The sequence below is a fragment of the Onychomys torridus genome, chromosome 3 (genome assembly GCF_903995425.1).
Source record: "Onychomys torridus chromosome 3, mOncTor1.1, whole genome shotgun sequence".
Classification (NCBI taxonomy): Eukaryota; Metazoa; Chordata; class Mammalia; order Rodentia; family Cricetidae; genus Onychomys; species Onychomys torridus.
The window spans coordinates 4,796,231-4,812,075 of NC_050445.1; the positions used below are offsets into that span (position 1 = coordinate 4,796,231).

Below are 15,845 nucleotides of genomic sequence, written 5' to 3' on the forward strand. Positions count from 1 at the left end.
ATATTTGCTTTAAATGTTTTCTCTTCATTTTAATCATTAGTTCTTAATATGACTTTCTTAGTGCTAGACTGGTACTGCAGAGCTTAACACAGCCCTTCAGGTCCTACTCCCCTAGCCTGAAGGCACCCTGGAAAGTGCCTGGACTCTGTGGCTCTTTCAGTCTTCAGACAGAGCTACAGCCCCAGAAACTTGTGGGTCTATGGGTCGATCCAGTTCTGTACAGTGCATACACACTCAGTCCTGGCAAGCAGTATTCAGTCACCTGTTTTTTCACTGTGTGTGCTGATATATTGTATGCCCTATTTAACTTTTCTGAAGATCAGACAAAGGAACAAGCAACCTCTTACCTTTAGGACTCCTCAGCCTGAAAAGCCTCAACCAAAAAGGCTTTACTGTCTTCTCATGCCTTATAGACCTTTCTTCCTTCCTTCTTCGTGCTGGCATTAAAGGCATGTGACTTCCCAAGCAAAGGCATGAGATTTCAAGTGCTGGGATTAAAGGCATGTGACTTCCCAAGCAAAGGCATGAGATTTCAAGTGCTGGGATTAAAGGCATGTGACTCCCAAGTATTGGGATTAAAGGTATGTGCCACCACTGCTCTGGCTCTGTTTTTCTCCTAGACTGGGTCAATCTCATGTAGTCTAGGGTGGCTTTGAACTCACAGAGATCCAAACGAATCTCTGCCTCCTGAGTGCTAGGATTAAAGGTGCCTGCCACTGTCTGGCCTCTATGTTTATTCTAGTGACTTATTCTTGTCCTCTGATCTTCAGGTAAATTTTATTACAGTACACAATATATCACCACAACTATGTTGATTGCACTGTGTGGAAATGGTTGCTTAGCAAGTCTGTGAAGTTTTGCAGAGACAGCTGCAGTGGGTCAAAACTCTGTCTCCTTGTAACAGTTTTAAGCTTATCTTCTCTTGGGTCATAGTTACATTGTTTGCTTTTCCTTGAAGGCCCATTTGTTCCACTAAGGGGTTTCTAAAAGATAATTTAGGAGGTTTTCTAAGTCTTTTTTTTTTCTATTGTTATAACAAAATACCAGAAGCTGGATGAAGAAAAGAGGTTAATTTTGGTTCTTGATTCTCCAGAAGGGAAATTTCAGAGTATGGTACCAGGATCCAAATTCTGATGAGGGCTTCATGGAGGAAAGTCAGACAGATGCTTGCAGAAGAGAGGGAGGCATAAGAAGCCAGGTGCTTTTTGATAGCTAGTGGCATAACTAACCCATTCTCACAGAACCACATTAATCACTTCATGAGGGTGCAGCCTCTCTAACCAAAACACCTCTAAGGGCTTCATAGCCTTTCATGCGATTGCACTAACAGTTAAACTTCAACATGGTTTAGGTGGGGACAAACTACAATCCAGCTACAGCAAAGTAGGAATTGGAGGTGGATATGAACACGTACCTCTTTGGAAATCATTTGCTAGGTCGTCACCCATTACTCTCAAGTTTCTGCAGCCTGTGTGGAAAGGTTACCAACGATCACCTGATGCATGCCTCTTCAGGTCAGAAGGAATACAAGTTTAGTGCCACTTCTCAAGGCCCAGCATTCATTTTTACTAAGATTACATGATGTAGCAGAGCAGAATTCTTATCTGACCTTTTGGTCCCACTCACCAGTCATTCTTTGAAACACTGTGCTGAAAACTGCAGATTGCCCATAAGTCTCACCCACAGGCTGTCTTTATGTTGGTGCTTGGTAGTATAGTAGACTCAGATGCCTGCTTGACGTGGGCATGCCTCATAGTCCTTGTGGGCAGGAACAATTGAGATTGAGAGCAAAGGACCAGAAAACAGGTTATGGATGTTTCCAAAGCTCTTAGCCAAGCATCTGTACTACTTCTCTGGCATTCACTCACTGTGAAACCTTAGTGGTACATATCCTCAGCTGGGGAAGCTGCCTGGCTCCTCTTGACTCCTACAACAGATGCCAGAGCCAGGCAGCTTCCCCATTTGTGGTGGGTTTGAGCAGCAACTACAAAGTTTTTTGACTACTGCTTATGCACACTGTCAGTTTTCAACAAAAGTGTTCTTGACAGTAAAAATGAAGTAGTTTCACAATTTAGCCATACAAATTAAGCAGTACTTGTGTTCATTGCAGCTCTTTAAATGGATATATTCATTAAAAGAAAATTTAATGATTTAAATTTCAAAAATACTGTATTTGAAACCTTAACCACTGCCCAATGAGAAGTTTCCCTACTGGCTCCAGGAAAGAGGCAGATTTGATATTATTTATGTCTGAAAGTTTCTGCCTCAAGGTCAGCACTGGCCATGGGTGCCAGTGCTTGGCCAGACTGGTGGGCAGACACTGATCCGCCTGCTCCCTTGTTGATTTCAGCAGGGAGGAGAGAGCGATGGTTTTTCTCACTCAGAGAGCCAGCCCCAGCGGCTTCCCCAGCCTCCGGACATGAGACAGCAATCTACTCGCAAGGTGACGCTGACCAAGGGGGGCCCTCAGCAGCCCCAGCACCTGCCTGTGGGGCCACACATGTACCCGGCTATTCCTCCAGGGATCAAAAGCATCCAAGGGATTCACCCAGCCAAGAAGGTACCGAGGTGGAAGGGCCCTTGTCTCCTGTAGTTTCCTGATCACTGACTGAGAGAAGTTGGGCATTAGGTGGTTTTTCTGGGGCTTGCTAATATTCACATTAGTAAATGAGTCATTGTTTTCTTAGTCCTGATGTAGAAAGCCTTTCCCTCCAGTTGTTTACTCGGTGGTACAACTGGAGAGTGTGGCTGTCTTGTACCCCTGAACACCACTGCACTGCACTGCACTGCACTGCACAGGTAGCACTAGTACCCGTGTTCCTTCCTACTTGACACCAGCGCTGTCCCTAATGGAGAACTAGCACTTCCTGTCAGTGACTACTCCTCAGCTCAAGGAATGGAGAGAGACAAATCCCTATGGAGGTGTGGAAGTGTGGAAGGTCGTCTCTCAGCCCAGCCTGCCAGCTGGGAGGGCCTGGAGCCCACAGACTCCCTGTTGCTTCTCAAGGAAGCCAGTCTAGTCATGTTGTGGGCAGAGAAGTGACAGTGTACTATTCTTCAGCTTCCGGGGGAAAGGCAGCCTTCTAGATGCACAGACGTGTGCTGTAGCAGTAGCACATGTCTGAGGTGCAGGTGAGGCCAGGCAGGAGGAGACTGGTGCTGGCTCTTCAGATGTGGGGTCTGCTCATGCAGTGTTCCATTTACCTTGTGTGTGCTGGCTCTCTTAATGTCCATCTCTTAATGAGATAGGAGCCAGTAGCTGGCTGCTGCTGCTGCTGCTGCTGCTGCTGGCAGATGTGTACACTCGAGTGATAAATACAGCAATAAAGTGGTTGGTCTCACAGACTGTTCCAGGCTGCATTTCCCTTCAGACCTCACCCTGGCTGTATGAAGAACATAACTTTAGAAAATTACATGCAGGCGTGCTAGAAGTTTTTCGCCCACCCCCAACCCCTTAGCTCTCCTTCAAGAAGCTGATGATATTTCTCACTTGTTAAAGCTATTGTGAGGCTTTTATCAGACAGTTATGGTAAAACCTAGTATCTGTCTGAAATTCGCACTCGAGTGTTCATAGTGTGACTTTCTGTAATGAAAGCAGAAGACTGGTAGATTCGCTTTTAACTTGTCTTTGGTGTGAATCCTGGAACTGTTGTCCCTTCACTTCTCCATAACTTGTCTCACAGCAGTAGTGGTGGCCTTCTCTAGATGAATCTCTAGTTGTGTTCCTCTAGGTTTACATACCTGTGGTGCCCACGCACATCCTAGGCATCAACTCTGGCTTTCTGCCTTTTCTTATGAGGTGGCAGGGTATGGTAGGTTGCTCCATTTTTGTTTGTTTGTTTGTTTGTTTGTTTTGTTTTTTGTTTTCTCGAGACAGGGTTTCTCTGTAGCTTTGAAGGCTGTCCTGGAACTCACTTTGTAGACCAGGCTGGCCTCGAACTCACAGAGAGCCACCTGCCTCTGCCTCCCGAGTGCTGGAATTACAGGTGTGTGCCACCACCGCCTGGCTGGTTGCTCCTTTTAACCAAACGCTGGGACAGAGTTAGGGTAGGACCTGGGAGAGGTCCAGCGTACCTCTAATCAGACAGCTACTCTAGCTGACTCCATTGGTGAGGTCCAGTGTGCTTCTCTTCCAATGTGTCTGCACTCCTAGCTAGAAAACTGCAGACTTAGGCAGTCTCTCGTTAATTGTCTTACTAGTTGAAATGCTGGAAATGCCAACTATCTGTTCTTTTTAAAGGCTCTTCATTGTAGTTCTGATACTTGGGTAGCTTTGAAAGATGTGTTTTGGGGGTCCTTTTACTGACAGATTGGTGTGTGATTGTATAAAAGTTCTGGAGGTGATTGTCACACATGGCTATGAAGTCCTGTTTCAGAGGCTTGAGAAGGGTGCATATAAGCCTTGCCCATTTGAGTAGGATCTTGGAAGCTGTATACTACTCATTATTAATGCTGGATATTTAGCGCTGTGTATACCATGTGTTTATTGGCTTATGCTGTGGTGAAGAAGTGTGTGTTTGGGGCAGTGAGAACGGGCTCTGACCCCTCCCTGTGCTAACTGCATGCAGTGTCCGTATCCTTGCAGTGTTTGCTTCACAAATAAAAACAACACCAGAATCCTTCCCATGATAGCTGCGGAACTCTGGGACTTCCATCTTAGCCTACTCAACCATGATGTTTCTCCAGTCAGCTGTTAGGCCACCCTCTAATGGTAGATTAACACACAGAAGATTCTGTGGCTCACAGCATGTCCTCATGGGCTCTGGGCCCATGCTTACTTTGTACTTTAGCTACTACAGGAAAAATCCACTCAGATATCAGAATGCATCTTCTTTGTCATTGCCAGGCCATCATGCATGGACGAGGCCGAGGAGTGGCAGGTCCCATGGGCCGGGGGCGCCTCATGCCCAATAAGCAGAACCTTCGAGTGGTGGAATGCAAGCCACAGCCCTGTGTGGTGTCCGTGGAAGGGTTGTCCTCATCCACCACTGATGCCCAGCTGAAGAGCCTACTGATGTCCGTGGGGCCAATCCAGGTGGGTTACCTGAAGGTGGTGACGATGCCAATGAGTCATCGCTTCAGATCAAATTACTGTGTCATACAGCACAGTGGACATTGTGGGTCACACTGTATTAAGATGGTATTTGAGAAGAAAGGTGCTAATGCTTGCCTCAGTTCAGATTCTTATTTACAAAGTTTAAGAAGTAAATACTCTAGTAGAACATATTATCCCTTGAAATCTGTCCTGAAGTTCACATGTGTATGCACTTACATGTTTTGTATCGATTCATATTTTATTTGTGATAATTTCTCAAAATTTCAAGTAGTTAGCCACCTTGTCTAATTTTCTGAAGCTGTCTCATGTATTCACAACTTTGGTGCTCATTTTCACAGTACAGATGCAGCAGTAACTTGCACTTTGTCACATATCCTTTAAAGTGGCAGAGTCTAATGCCTAAGGTCTCAGCCTGTTACCAGTGATATGAAGGATGGGGACGGACAGCATTCCATGGCTGCTATAAGCAGGTTTGCCCTGCATTCTGCCCCTGCAAGTGGTCTTCAGAGTCAGGCATGGCCAGTGGAAAATGCAGGTTACCCAGAGAATGTTACATTTCTGAGCACAACAAAGGGCCTTCTTTTACTTTAGTTCTTGACTAAGGTGTTTCAGATCTCCATTTACAGCTGGATGTAGTGGCTCAGGCCTTTAATTCCAGCATTGGAAGGCAGATGCTGTGAGTTTGAGGCCAGCCTAGTCTACGTAGCAAGTCTTTACTATTAGGAGGTCTTAAAGTGAGTAGAGGAGAAAGCCTTCTAAAACTGAGCCTAGTGTTTAGGTATTTGAGTTTAATGATAGCCACCTTCATTACAGGATTCTCAGAGAAGCTGTAAAATTTAATTTAGTGTTTCTTATTGAGAGGTTAACCTCCAGACTTTGGCTCCCACTTTTGCCAGCTGTTGATAATACTGTCTTTAAGGATAGATAGTTTTAGCTACTGTTAGGTGCACACCTATAATCTCTGCACTGAGAAGCTCACACAGAAGGAGCATGAGTTTGAGGCCAACTGGGGTACATATTGAGGCTGTCTAAAATGGGGATTGATGCTTTCTGAGTAGTTTATTGTAGTATGGGTTATTTGCAGGAACAGAATTAATAATAGAGGATTATAGATGCATTAACATGTAGTAACCAGGGAGTCAAAATAACTAATAGTTGAAAATTTTGGGTCACATAATGGCCCAATAGGCCAGATTCCAACACCACGGTCTGGTCTGCCGTTATGCACCATGGCCTCAGGTGCCTGCTGAATGAAGGCTTGTGTTTATAATGGGGTCACTCCGCACTGAGAGTGAGGGCAGCTGTTGCTCTTGCCATGTGCCCTGGCTACAGCATTAGCAGTTCCAGGTATTCTCTTGACTCCGAAGATCCCCAGCAGAAGGTTGAGTGGGACCCACAGACTGCCTGGAGATAATTAGTTGAGACAGTGTTACCTCTTTCTTACCTGTCTCAGACTTTTGTACTTTGTGATTAATACAGACCTCTTCAATGGCTTTCCTTTCCTTTTGCCATTTTCTTGTGTTCTGAAAACAATCAGAATAGTTGTGTTTTAAATAAAGTTTATTGTGGCCATCTAAAATCCCCAGCAGAAGAAATGCTGCTTGCTGTTGATAAATGGCATGTGTTGGAGAGGAAGGTCTGCAAGCCAATGGAGAATTTCCTAGGTTATGCCAGTAACATGCCTATCCTTTAGATGAATTAGAAGATTCAGTGCTGTATTTGCCACCCTGGGAGTCCCTGAGGGGACTGATGGGCCCAAGGCCTATTCACCTTGGAAGAGAGCAGTTGGTTCCTACTGGTCTTAGGTCAGTGGGATGGTTTTGAGTAGGAGTGTGTGGATTTTTAAGCTCAGCATTTATGAAAATTACTGCATCTCTTTTTCTTTCATGTTCTCTCTCTCTTTCTCTTCTTTATTTGTTTGTTTTTAGGACAGGGTTTCTCTGTATAGCCCTGGCTGTCCTGGAACTCACTCTGTACACCAGCCTGGTCTTGAATTCAGAGATCCTACTGCCTCTGCACCCTGAGTGTTGGGATTAAAGGCATGCACCAAACAAAACAAGGTCTGTTTGTAGTTGATGGGTAAAGAAATGACTCAGGGCTGTAGCGATGACTCAGCAGCCAAGAATGTGTATTGCTCTTCAGGAGGACTAGCGTTCGATTCCCAGCACCCATATGTGGTGACTCATAGATGCCTGTAAACATTTGACACATTTGGCTTTCTTGGCGCACATGCATACACACACACACACACACTCAATTTTTAATTTTTTTTTTTTTAAGTGATAGAAATGTGGTTTCAAGAGTCTTTGCTTACTTTGACTGGTTTAAATACAGATATCAAAGAATTGGTGTGAAGTGGATGAACTAGCTCTCCAGCACTGCTGACCTGCTTTGAGAAGTTGTGTGTCTGGGGAATTATACTTTGGTGTTTCAGAATGAAATGTAGGGTTGATGTGCTTTGGGTATGGCACCACCTAGTGCTCACTCACTTAGTACTGGTGTTGGCCAAGAGGATACCTGTTCTTTCAAGCCTTTTACTTGAAAGAGTGATGGTAAACCATCCTTTAGTACCTCAGACCTGAGAATTGTGTGGGGTGAGGCAGTGAGCCCATAGAAACTGCTGGTCTCAATTAGCATGACTACTGACTAACACTCTACAAGCTCTTCTAGACCAAAGGAGACTGGTGAAAGGTGGGGCAAGAGATACATGAGGTGTATGTCTCCTGGTGTCTAAGTTTCAAATGGAGAGGGCCAGCTAGTTGAGACCTGTGAGTCAGAAAGTTACTGTTCTGAGAGCAGAGCCAGGTTAAAGCTTAGAGTGAAGGAAGTCAGTGTAACTTCAAGCCCCCTCTCTTGAACGAATCTGTTTGCTAGTCTTTGCCCCAAATTTAAGTTTTTACCCCAGGAACCTCCAGTATCTGCGAACAAAAAGCCACTCCTCCCCTTTGTGGCCCAATGACTGTGACTTCAAGGCTAGTACTGGGTGTGAGCCGTAATGTAGTGATAACTAGCATCTGAACCTGCCTCTGCCAGGTTTTCATTTCTGTGTTAGCATCCCTGTGTGTTTAGTAATTCTGTGAACTAGGTTGAAATGCCCAGCCGTTGTGAGGGTGTTTCCCGCTGCCACGTTGACTCTTGGGAAGGCAGCTGGCCAAAGCAGTGAGATAACAGGCCATGGGGCCTGCCTCGAATTAAGATCCCTGTTTTGCTGTTTCTCAGTGCAGCTTTTGTCAGAGTTCTCACCTGAGAGCCAGGTTTGCTACATTTGTAGAAATGGAGAACTGAAAAAATCCAAAGCGCTAGGGGCTCACTGTGCCATCCGTGCAGAGGGCATGCAGAGGGCCCCTCACCCAGAGTGGACACTTGGTGGATGTGTTGTGTCCCATGCCACCCCCACCCCATCATGTCATGTGTCCATAAACTATTTACCCAGTGGTAAACCAAGGATGAGTGCCATTTTATAGATGGGTGAGGACACCATCAAAAGGCACAGGGAAAGAGTTTTTACCCTGGGTACCCATGTTAGTCTCAGAGTGTGGGAGCTGGTGTGGCCAGGTGGGGGAGGGCTGAGTGTCATACTAGAGGGTAGACCTGTTACTCCCCAGCAAATCAGCATCATAGCTTTGCCCAGGTGCCCAGGGAGGCAAAGAAGGACACGTGGCTTGTTTTCATGTTCCAAGTGATAGCCTCGTCTGCTATTCTGTATAGAAACTTGTAACATGTAATTGCTCGTATTTTATGTCACAGTAGGCATTAATTCAGTGTCTTTGTTTTCTTCCTCTAGAGTTTACAGATGCTTCCCCAGCAACGGAAAGCCATAGCAAAGTTCAAGGAGCCAGCCCACGCACTAGCATTTCAGCAGAAATTCCACAGGTAGCCTTTGTTTTCTGTAGTTGGTGACTGGGGGCAGAGGGGAGGAGGGTGCTGTGCTGTGCTGTGCTGTACAGAGGTACAGAACACGGCTCCACATCTTTTCTATAATCTGCTTTTGCTGTCAGGAGAAGGCCCCTTCTGCTTCCATACACCTTAGGTTTTGCTCATCAAGTTCTACTTCACTTCTGTGTACCTTGGTGATTTGCTGTCATAAAGAGTTTGTGTTAACTGTCTGTTCAAATTTCCACAGGCACATGATTGATCTGTCCCACATAAATGTGGCATTGATAGTGGAGTGATCTTGAATGGGAAAATCTGACCTCATGCTGCACACACTGTGGAATTTCTTCAAGGAAGCTATAGGTCGGCGCAGGATCCCCAGAAGTGTAGGTCTCTCTGATCTGCGGTTTGCCAACTTGTCTGCGCGCCAGCCAGCCACAGGGTGATTCCAGAAGAGAGTTAAACTGGTGGACATGGGATTGGAGTCTGGTGTTTGATTGCTTTGAATTTGTTGTCCACAAGAACTCTGTTCTCGTGTTCTTTTGTTTCCAAGTGCTTACAATGCATGTAGACCTTGTTCTTTGTGATCCTACTATGTGATTGGTCACAGTCTTAGATTCAGGAAAGAATGTTACCAGCTCAAATTCCAAGGATTTTTCCACAGCAAAGAATATTTGATAATGGTTGCACTTATCTTCAGTACAGGCTAGAAAAGAATTCTCAACCAGGCTTAACTGGAGTGGTCTCAGAAAGCCCTCACAGGCTCTGGTAAAACATAGGTAAAAATTCGGGTGATTATGATTGACACTCACCTGCCCTGGAAAGCCAGGGTGTGAGATGGGTGGCTGGGATTGGTGCCATGGAAGTGGCAATTCTGCTTCTTGTAAATGCCTCCAAAGTGCTGCCTGTTCCAGCAGAAACTCTCAGGTGGGCACAGTGCTAGCTAAGCAAGCACAGGGAGCTCCAGGGTCAGTGGCTCTGTCGCCCCACAGGCAGCCTCTTGGCCTAGTTTCCTGGCACAGGTTGAGGCACTGCTTGAAGGGTCGTCAGACCTACTTGGGCCCTCTGCTTTTTAAATGCCCTAGCTCTGTGGTGTGTGCTGTCATTGCTTTGATTACCTCACTGTCCTTCAGGGCTCTGAGTTTCTTTGGGTTGCCCTTCTGTCTCACATGTGTGAGGGATGGATTTATTTCTCAGCAGGGCTAATGCTGCTCAAGATAAGTGTATCTGTCCACATGAGTCATGCTGGTCAATTCCAACAGGTGAGACTCATTTTCTACAAAGTATCCCATGGAAGTCCATGCTGTGCAGACACTGAACACAGTGCCTTATTATGTTTCCCCATGAGCGCTTCAGTGTTTGGGACACACTCTAAACTGGGCAGCGACACTAGGATGCACTCAGGACTTTGTAGTGGTATTCATACCTGTAATTTTACTTTCCATATCTTAATAGGACTGAGGGAGATAGAAGTCTGTTGTCACTGACTATCACTGGGTAATGAGGAGTAGGTGCAGGATTGGAAGCAGCTGGCTTCCACAGCTGACGTTTTACATTGCGTTTTCAATTAAGTTGCCAATGTTAACAACTGGAGAATGGTTCCAGGCCCTGTGAAACTGCATAGGACCAATTCAGAGGTGGTATGTGCTGGCAAGAAGCACCAGGGCAATATAGTGGTTGTTTGGGTTCCAGACAATTGAGGTGAGGCATTCATAGGATATCTTAGAAGACCTTGTGGCTATGGGACCACCTCCGACCACAGAGCCTCTGCCTTGCCCTTGGCAGGTGCCCTGAGAGTCAGCCTTTACCACGCTTGGCCCTACCCACCCAAGTGCTACCAGCTGGTCGCCCCATTGTCACTCCCACGCATGTCTCTTAGACACGGGGGTGTTGACAGATAGTTCACTATATTGGTGAGTTTGGTAATGTGTTAGCTGTAGTTGGATGAGATAGAGGCCATGTAGGAAGTTGAGGATTAGGACACAGTAAAAGGAGTTTAACAAGTTTGCTTCTTGAGTGCTGGGCCTTTAAAACCCAAATCTGCATTTTTGTCTGAAAAGTAGGCACTGGCGCATTGAAGTCACTTAAGGAAACATCCTCATCAACACCACTGTTCACCTCAGGCCTCAGGGCCACTTTGTGTGTGATGAGGTACCCAGGAGCATGTGTGTCCCTTAACAGTCTGCACACATGAGCTAGCTTTCTTTTAGTGCAGTGTCCAGAGAGACCAGCTCCAAACACTGCTTAGAACAGCCACTGGCTCTGGCCGTGGTTCACATCCACCTGGAGTGGACTGTCCTCAGACCAGGCAAGCCAGTCTTCAAGGCTCAGCTTCTGTGAAGGAAACCACAGAAAGATAAAGAAGCAGAATTAGAAAGAACACTCCCCTCTTGCAGTGCACTTCTCACAGTGCCGTCAGACCACCACCCGAACTCAAACAGTGGAAGATCTGCTGCAACCATTATCTCTGTTCTTTCTTTATCATGCATTTCAAATGAGAAGAAAAAGCATTAGCATACTGTGTAAATATGGACCTTTTGAGATTAAAACGTTATTGGAAATGCTTTCAACTCAAACAGCAACATCTTAGCTATTTGTTAGTTCTTTTTTTGTTGTTGTCTTATCAAAGTTTAATGGAGACACTTTCGTAATTGTTGTTGTGTGTACATTCGATTTTCATAAAGATGGTAGTAAGTCAATACATTAACCCTCATCTGTGTATTATTTGTTCACAAGTTCCAGAAGGTTGAAGGAATGACTCTCGTATCTGTCCTGAGGTGGAGAGTAGCGGGAGGGAACAGATAACTTTCCCTCTCTTTGCCTTGTTTATTTTGTGCTGTAATGATTGTGAGTTCACTTAGCTGCTTACCTCAACATAACCTTGTGTTGCCCTTGGCTTGGCCACATTTGTTAAATCCTTATATTGATACTCTTCTTGAGGGGGAAATCTCACCTTTTCTTTTCCAAAAGAGATTCTGAGGTAAATTCCCACCTTGCCCCCGCCCCCAACCCAAACAGGCAGTTTCTTGTGCAGGTCCTGCGCCCATGCCTTGTTGTGGAGGAGTGTGGCTGGAGGGGGTGGGAGGTGGGTTTCCATAACCATTTTCATCTGGGTAGTTCTCATATGATGTGAAAAGGTCCAGGATGGTTGTCTGAATCAGGATGGAGCTTAGTTCCCGCACCCCTTTTTCCCCCAAGCAGCATTCTGCTTGAGGCAGGTAGAAGAGGGCTTTGCTGCTCACGAAGCTGGCAGGGAACCTAAAAGGCATGGGAGGGAGGACTAGACAGTGGTCCGGTGGGTGAGGAGAGAGAGAGTCTTAAGGATGGGAATGTCAGTGATATACACCTCTGATGGGTCCCCAAGGGTGGTCTTTCACTCAAGTGTAGAGCCGCTCAGATGGGTGCATAAAGGAATTTTTAGACATAGGCTAGGTGAAGGGTCTTTCTTGGAGGACTAGGCTTAAGGACTATACCTGTCTTCTGTCTTGGTTTTTGTTGTCTGTCTTTTATTTCTTGTAGCAGTATTGGGAAGGTAAGCTTGATGTAGACCATTGGCTAGTCGAAGATAGGCACTAGCCCAAGAGGTCTGTGCAGTAGCTAAGTATTATTCTTGGTCATCATTGGGTGCTCTGAGGCTCTTCTCTGTGTCCTCTGACCCAAGACAAAATGAACAAGTCAGGAAGCATGTCCCTGTGCCAGAGCTGTGGGCTACAAGGGGTGGCTCTGTTGCTTGCTGTTTCCCTTGCTGGGAATCAGCTTTTAATTCCTGCCTCCTACTTGTTGGCCCCAGCTTTGGCTTTGCATCCTCACTCTCACGCCCATTTGTTTTTGTTTCTCAGAGAGGGAGAAGAGGCCTGGGAGAGCTAGTGGGAAATGTATTGGCCATGCAGACTGTACCTTGAGATGCTCTGCAAAGGAGCTGACTAATGGGCACAGGGTGGACAAGAACAAGACCCCTCCCCAAAGAAGAAGCCATGAGAAGCTTAGCTCAGTTATGGGAGAGCCTTAGATACTTTACCAAGTCTAATAATACTGCAATGGTGGTTGGGTATTTTATATTTTGTGAAGTGTTATTTTTACATTAAATGTAAAACTTGGAAAGGCAGTTAGCCTTGACTTATTAAATCCTAAGGATTTTCTGTAAGGTTTTTTGCAACCTATTTAGTTTTTGTCATTTAAAATGCCTAACCTCTTAGGTACACAAACCCATGGCTTTGTGTACTGGAACCAGAGTAATCCATGATTCATATTGGATCCCAGGTATACCTCCTGCTGGTATCAGGGGTCAGGAAAGGGCACTTGTTAATGTACCTCACCTGACTTTCCAAGAAACTGCTGCTCATCTAACTCTTCCTGTTAGTGTGTTGGTAGGATAGGCTGAAAGGACAGACACTTTCACTGAGAAGCTCTCTCCTTGTCCCTTAGACCTACCGTAGGGAGAGATAAGTGTTCTCCCTGGTTCAGGGAGAACCAGGGAGATTTGAAAAGGTTTGTGGGGAAATGCAGATGATTTAGAGAGAACTTTGTGTAATTTTTGTCTCAAAAGTCTCACAGGTGGGATGGGCAGGTGCATGTTATTGTATTCTGTGTTTGGAAGTTTAATGTGCTCTAGACAGGAGACCTCTTGACCTTCTTACATGACTCTCTGCTAAACTACTTTTCATTTTAAGGACACATGCAGCGGAGGCTGGTTTGGGGACTAACACCTTTTGCATTCTGCACTGTTGTCTTAGAACACATACATTATAGACAGCATGTTGCACCCAGCCACACTGACTGGCCCTGAGGAGCAGATAACCACTTGTTCTTTACATTTCACAGGTGTGGGATCCAGAGCTGTGTCCTCTGTGAGGATTTCCCTCCTAGGCATTAATGTCACTGTTTAATTTGCAGGTGCAGTGGTGATGGAGTGTGGTTTCCTTTATGAGTCTCTGATGTTCTGTTCTCTTCTCCCACTCTTGCCTGGCTGGGCTCTGGCTCCTTCCTTCCCTTCTGCTTCCTTCCCTTATTCACACATGAGCTGTTGTCACTGTCCCCTCCTGGTGATTCTCCTGTGTGCATGCTCTCTCCCTCAACTTCCATGGTTTCCACACTTGCAATGGCCACTGATACACTTGAGTCAGGCTCCCTCTGGCAGGAGGGGACATTGTGGATATCTGCACCAGGGCCACATCTCCAGTCTCTCTAACCTTTTTGCCTCAACAGGTCTTTCCTGGGATTTGCTCCTCCAGAACCTGAATTGGAGAGCCTGACCTTTTGCTTATTATTTTGCAGTTGACTCTGGGCCTAAAGATGCCAGTGCCTCTCAGCTGTGGTCTGCATGTCATTAACCACCCCTCTCTGTTTTTACCCCTCTACCTTTGCAGGACCCAGGGCGTGGGTCAGTGTTAGTGGTAGCGTGCTTTCATTCGCTTGGAAGTGGTGGCCATGTGGCCGTTATACTGCCCCTGCTGATATGGCCTCGTCGTCCGTCGTGTATGTGTGTGCGCCTCCCTGCTGTGCAGGCAGCTGGGAGTGCGGTATGTTGCTGGAAGTGCGCTGGCTGCTTAGAAACCACGAGACACCGCCTTGCTTTCTTCTGGCCTCACTGTTCTGCCGGTCTTCGTGTCTCTGCCAGTCACGTGCTCTTCCCATGTGAGTGACAGTGCCGTGCTTCACTCGAGTTTTCCTTGGCATTAACCACTTGGGAACTCTTGCAGGCTGTATATGTGAAAAATAGTAGTGACGTAGGAGCAAAGAAAATGTATTGTTGTGTGTATTATTTGTGTGGTTTCATAGCAAATAATGTGTTTGAGCTGTACTGTAACAAAACTTCTGTCAATAAAATATTAGAGGTTCTCCTGGCTCCAAGAGTTCACTTCCACTTGCGTCTATCAGCCCCATACAGTGCTGGGCAATGGCTGGTCCCGATGGGTAGGATTGGGGAGAGCTGTGTGTTTGTGTGTGCGCGCATGCGTGTCCCGTCCCCCCCCCCCCCCCCCCCCCCCCAGTCCAAAGCTTCAGCACAGGTGTTTCCTTGGTGGAACCGTGAAGCGTGAAGTCAGGCAACTTTCCCGCTGTCTTTGGACTGTAGGATTTGGAAGTGACCAAACAATGACACGGGGGTGCTGGAGTCAGGGGGTTCTCTTCTTAGAACTATGAATGCATTCACAGGTAATGGTTACAACTTGCAAGAAATGCATATTCTGCCACTGTGCTCTCAAGGGCCTAGACATGAAGGCATCAGCTATAGCACCATCTTGTCCCACTCCTCCTTGCAGCTGCTGGCTTTGTTCCAGATCTTGTATTCTTAGTCTGTTTTGGGAATGAGGTATCATACAGCTGCCCTGCTTCTGGGTACTGTTTAAGGAGAGAAGCCAGACAGTGTTGGGCCCCATGAGCCAGGCTTCATCATCCAGTGTCTGTGAGTGAGGATAAGGAAGGTGAGTGAGCATAAGGCAGGTGCACATGCAGCCATGCCCTGTCAGCCCTGCACCTTGTCCATCAGGCCAAGGCTATGAGTTGACAGTTAATAGGAAGGGACTTGGGGAAGCTCTAGTTACTTGAGCAGGAAAGGGACACTGTCCAGCCTTCCATCCCACACAGCCCAGTTGTAAGTCATTTTACATTTTGGCCCTTGGCCCAGCCATATAAAAAAAATGTGTATCCAAGTATTGGCTGGAGGATAGGGGACCAGAGACCCATTCCAAATGTGTTCTTGGAGTGCGGCTGTTCTAGTCCAGCTGGTGGGCCAGCTGTAAAAACATGACTCCTTTTGCCTGCAAGGTAGACCACTCAAAGGAGGCACTGAGTGGAGATCGCCCTGCTCTGGGGAGAACCTGGGTGTTCTCATCTTCTAGTCGTGGCTAGCTAAGGAATGGTACTTCACTTTTACCATGTTTTCTTCAACTCCTAGCAAGTGCAGAAACCCTTGGAC

The 15,845-nt window shown here is 46.3% G+C and overlaps 1 protein-coding gene across 1 annotated transcript in view; it reads left to right on the forward strand.

Moving 5' to 3' along the window:
- Rbm33 (RNA binding motif protein 33) overlaps positions 1 to 14,767 on the forward strand; it is a 111,520-nt gene extending 96,753 nt beyond the window's left edge. Inside the window, exons 16-19 of the mRNA XM_036180437.1 lie at positions 2,351 to 2,560; positions 4,847 to 5,035; positions 8,841 to 8,929; positions 9,180 to 14,767. Coding sequence (XP_036036330.1) covers positions 2,351 to 2,560; positions 4,847 to 5,035; positions 8,841 to 8,929; positions 9,180 to 9,228 — 537 coding nt within the window. The 3' untranslated portion in view covers positions 9,229 to 14,767. The remainder of the gene's footprint in view (positions 1 to 2,350; positions 2,561 to 4,846; positions 5,036 to 8,840; positions 8,930 to 9,179) is intronic.
- The last annotated feature ends 1,078 nt before the right edge of the window (positions 14,768 to 15,845 follow it).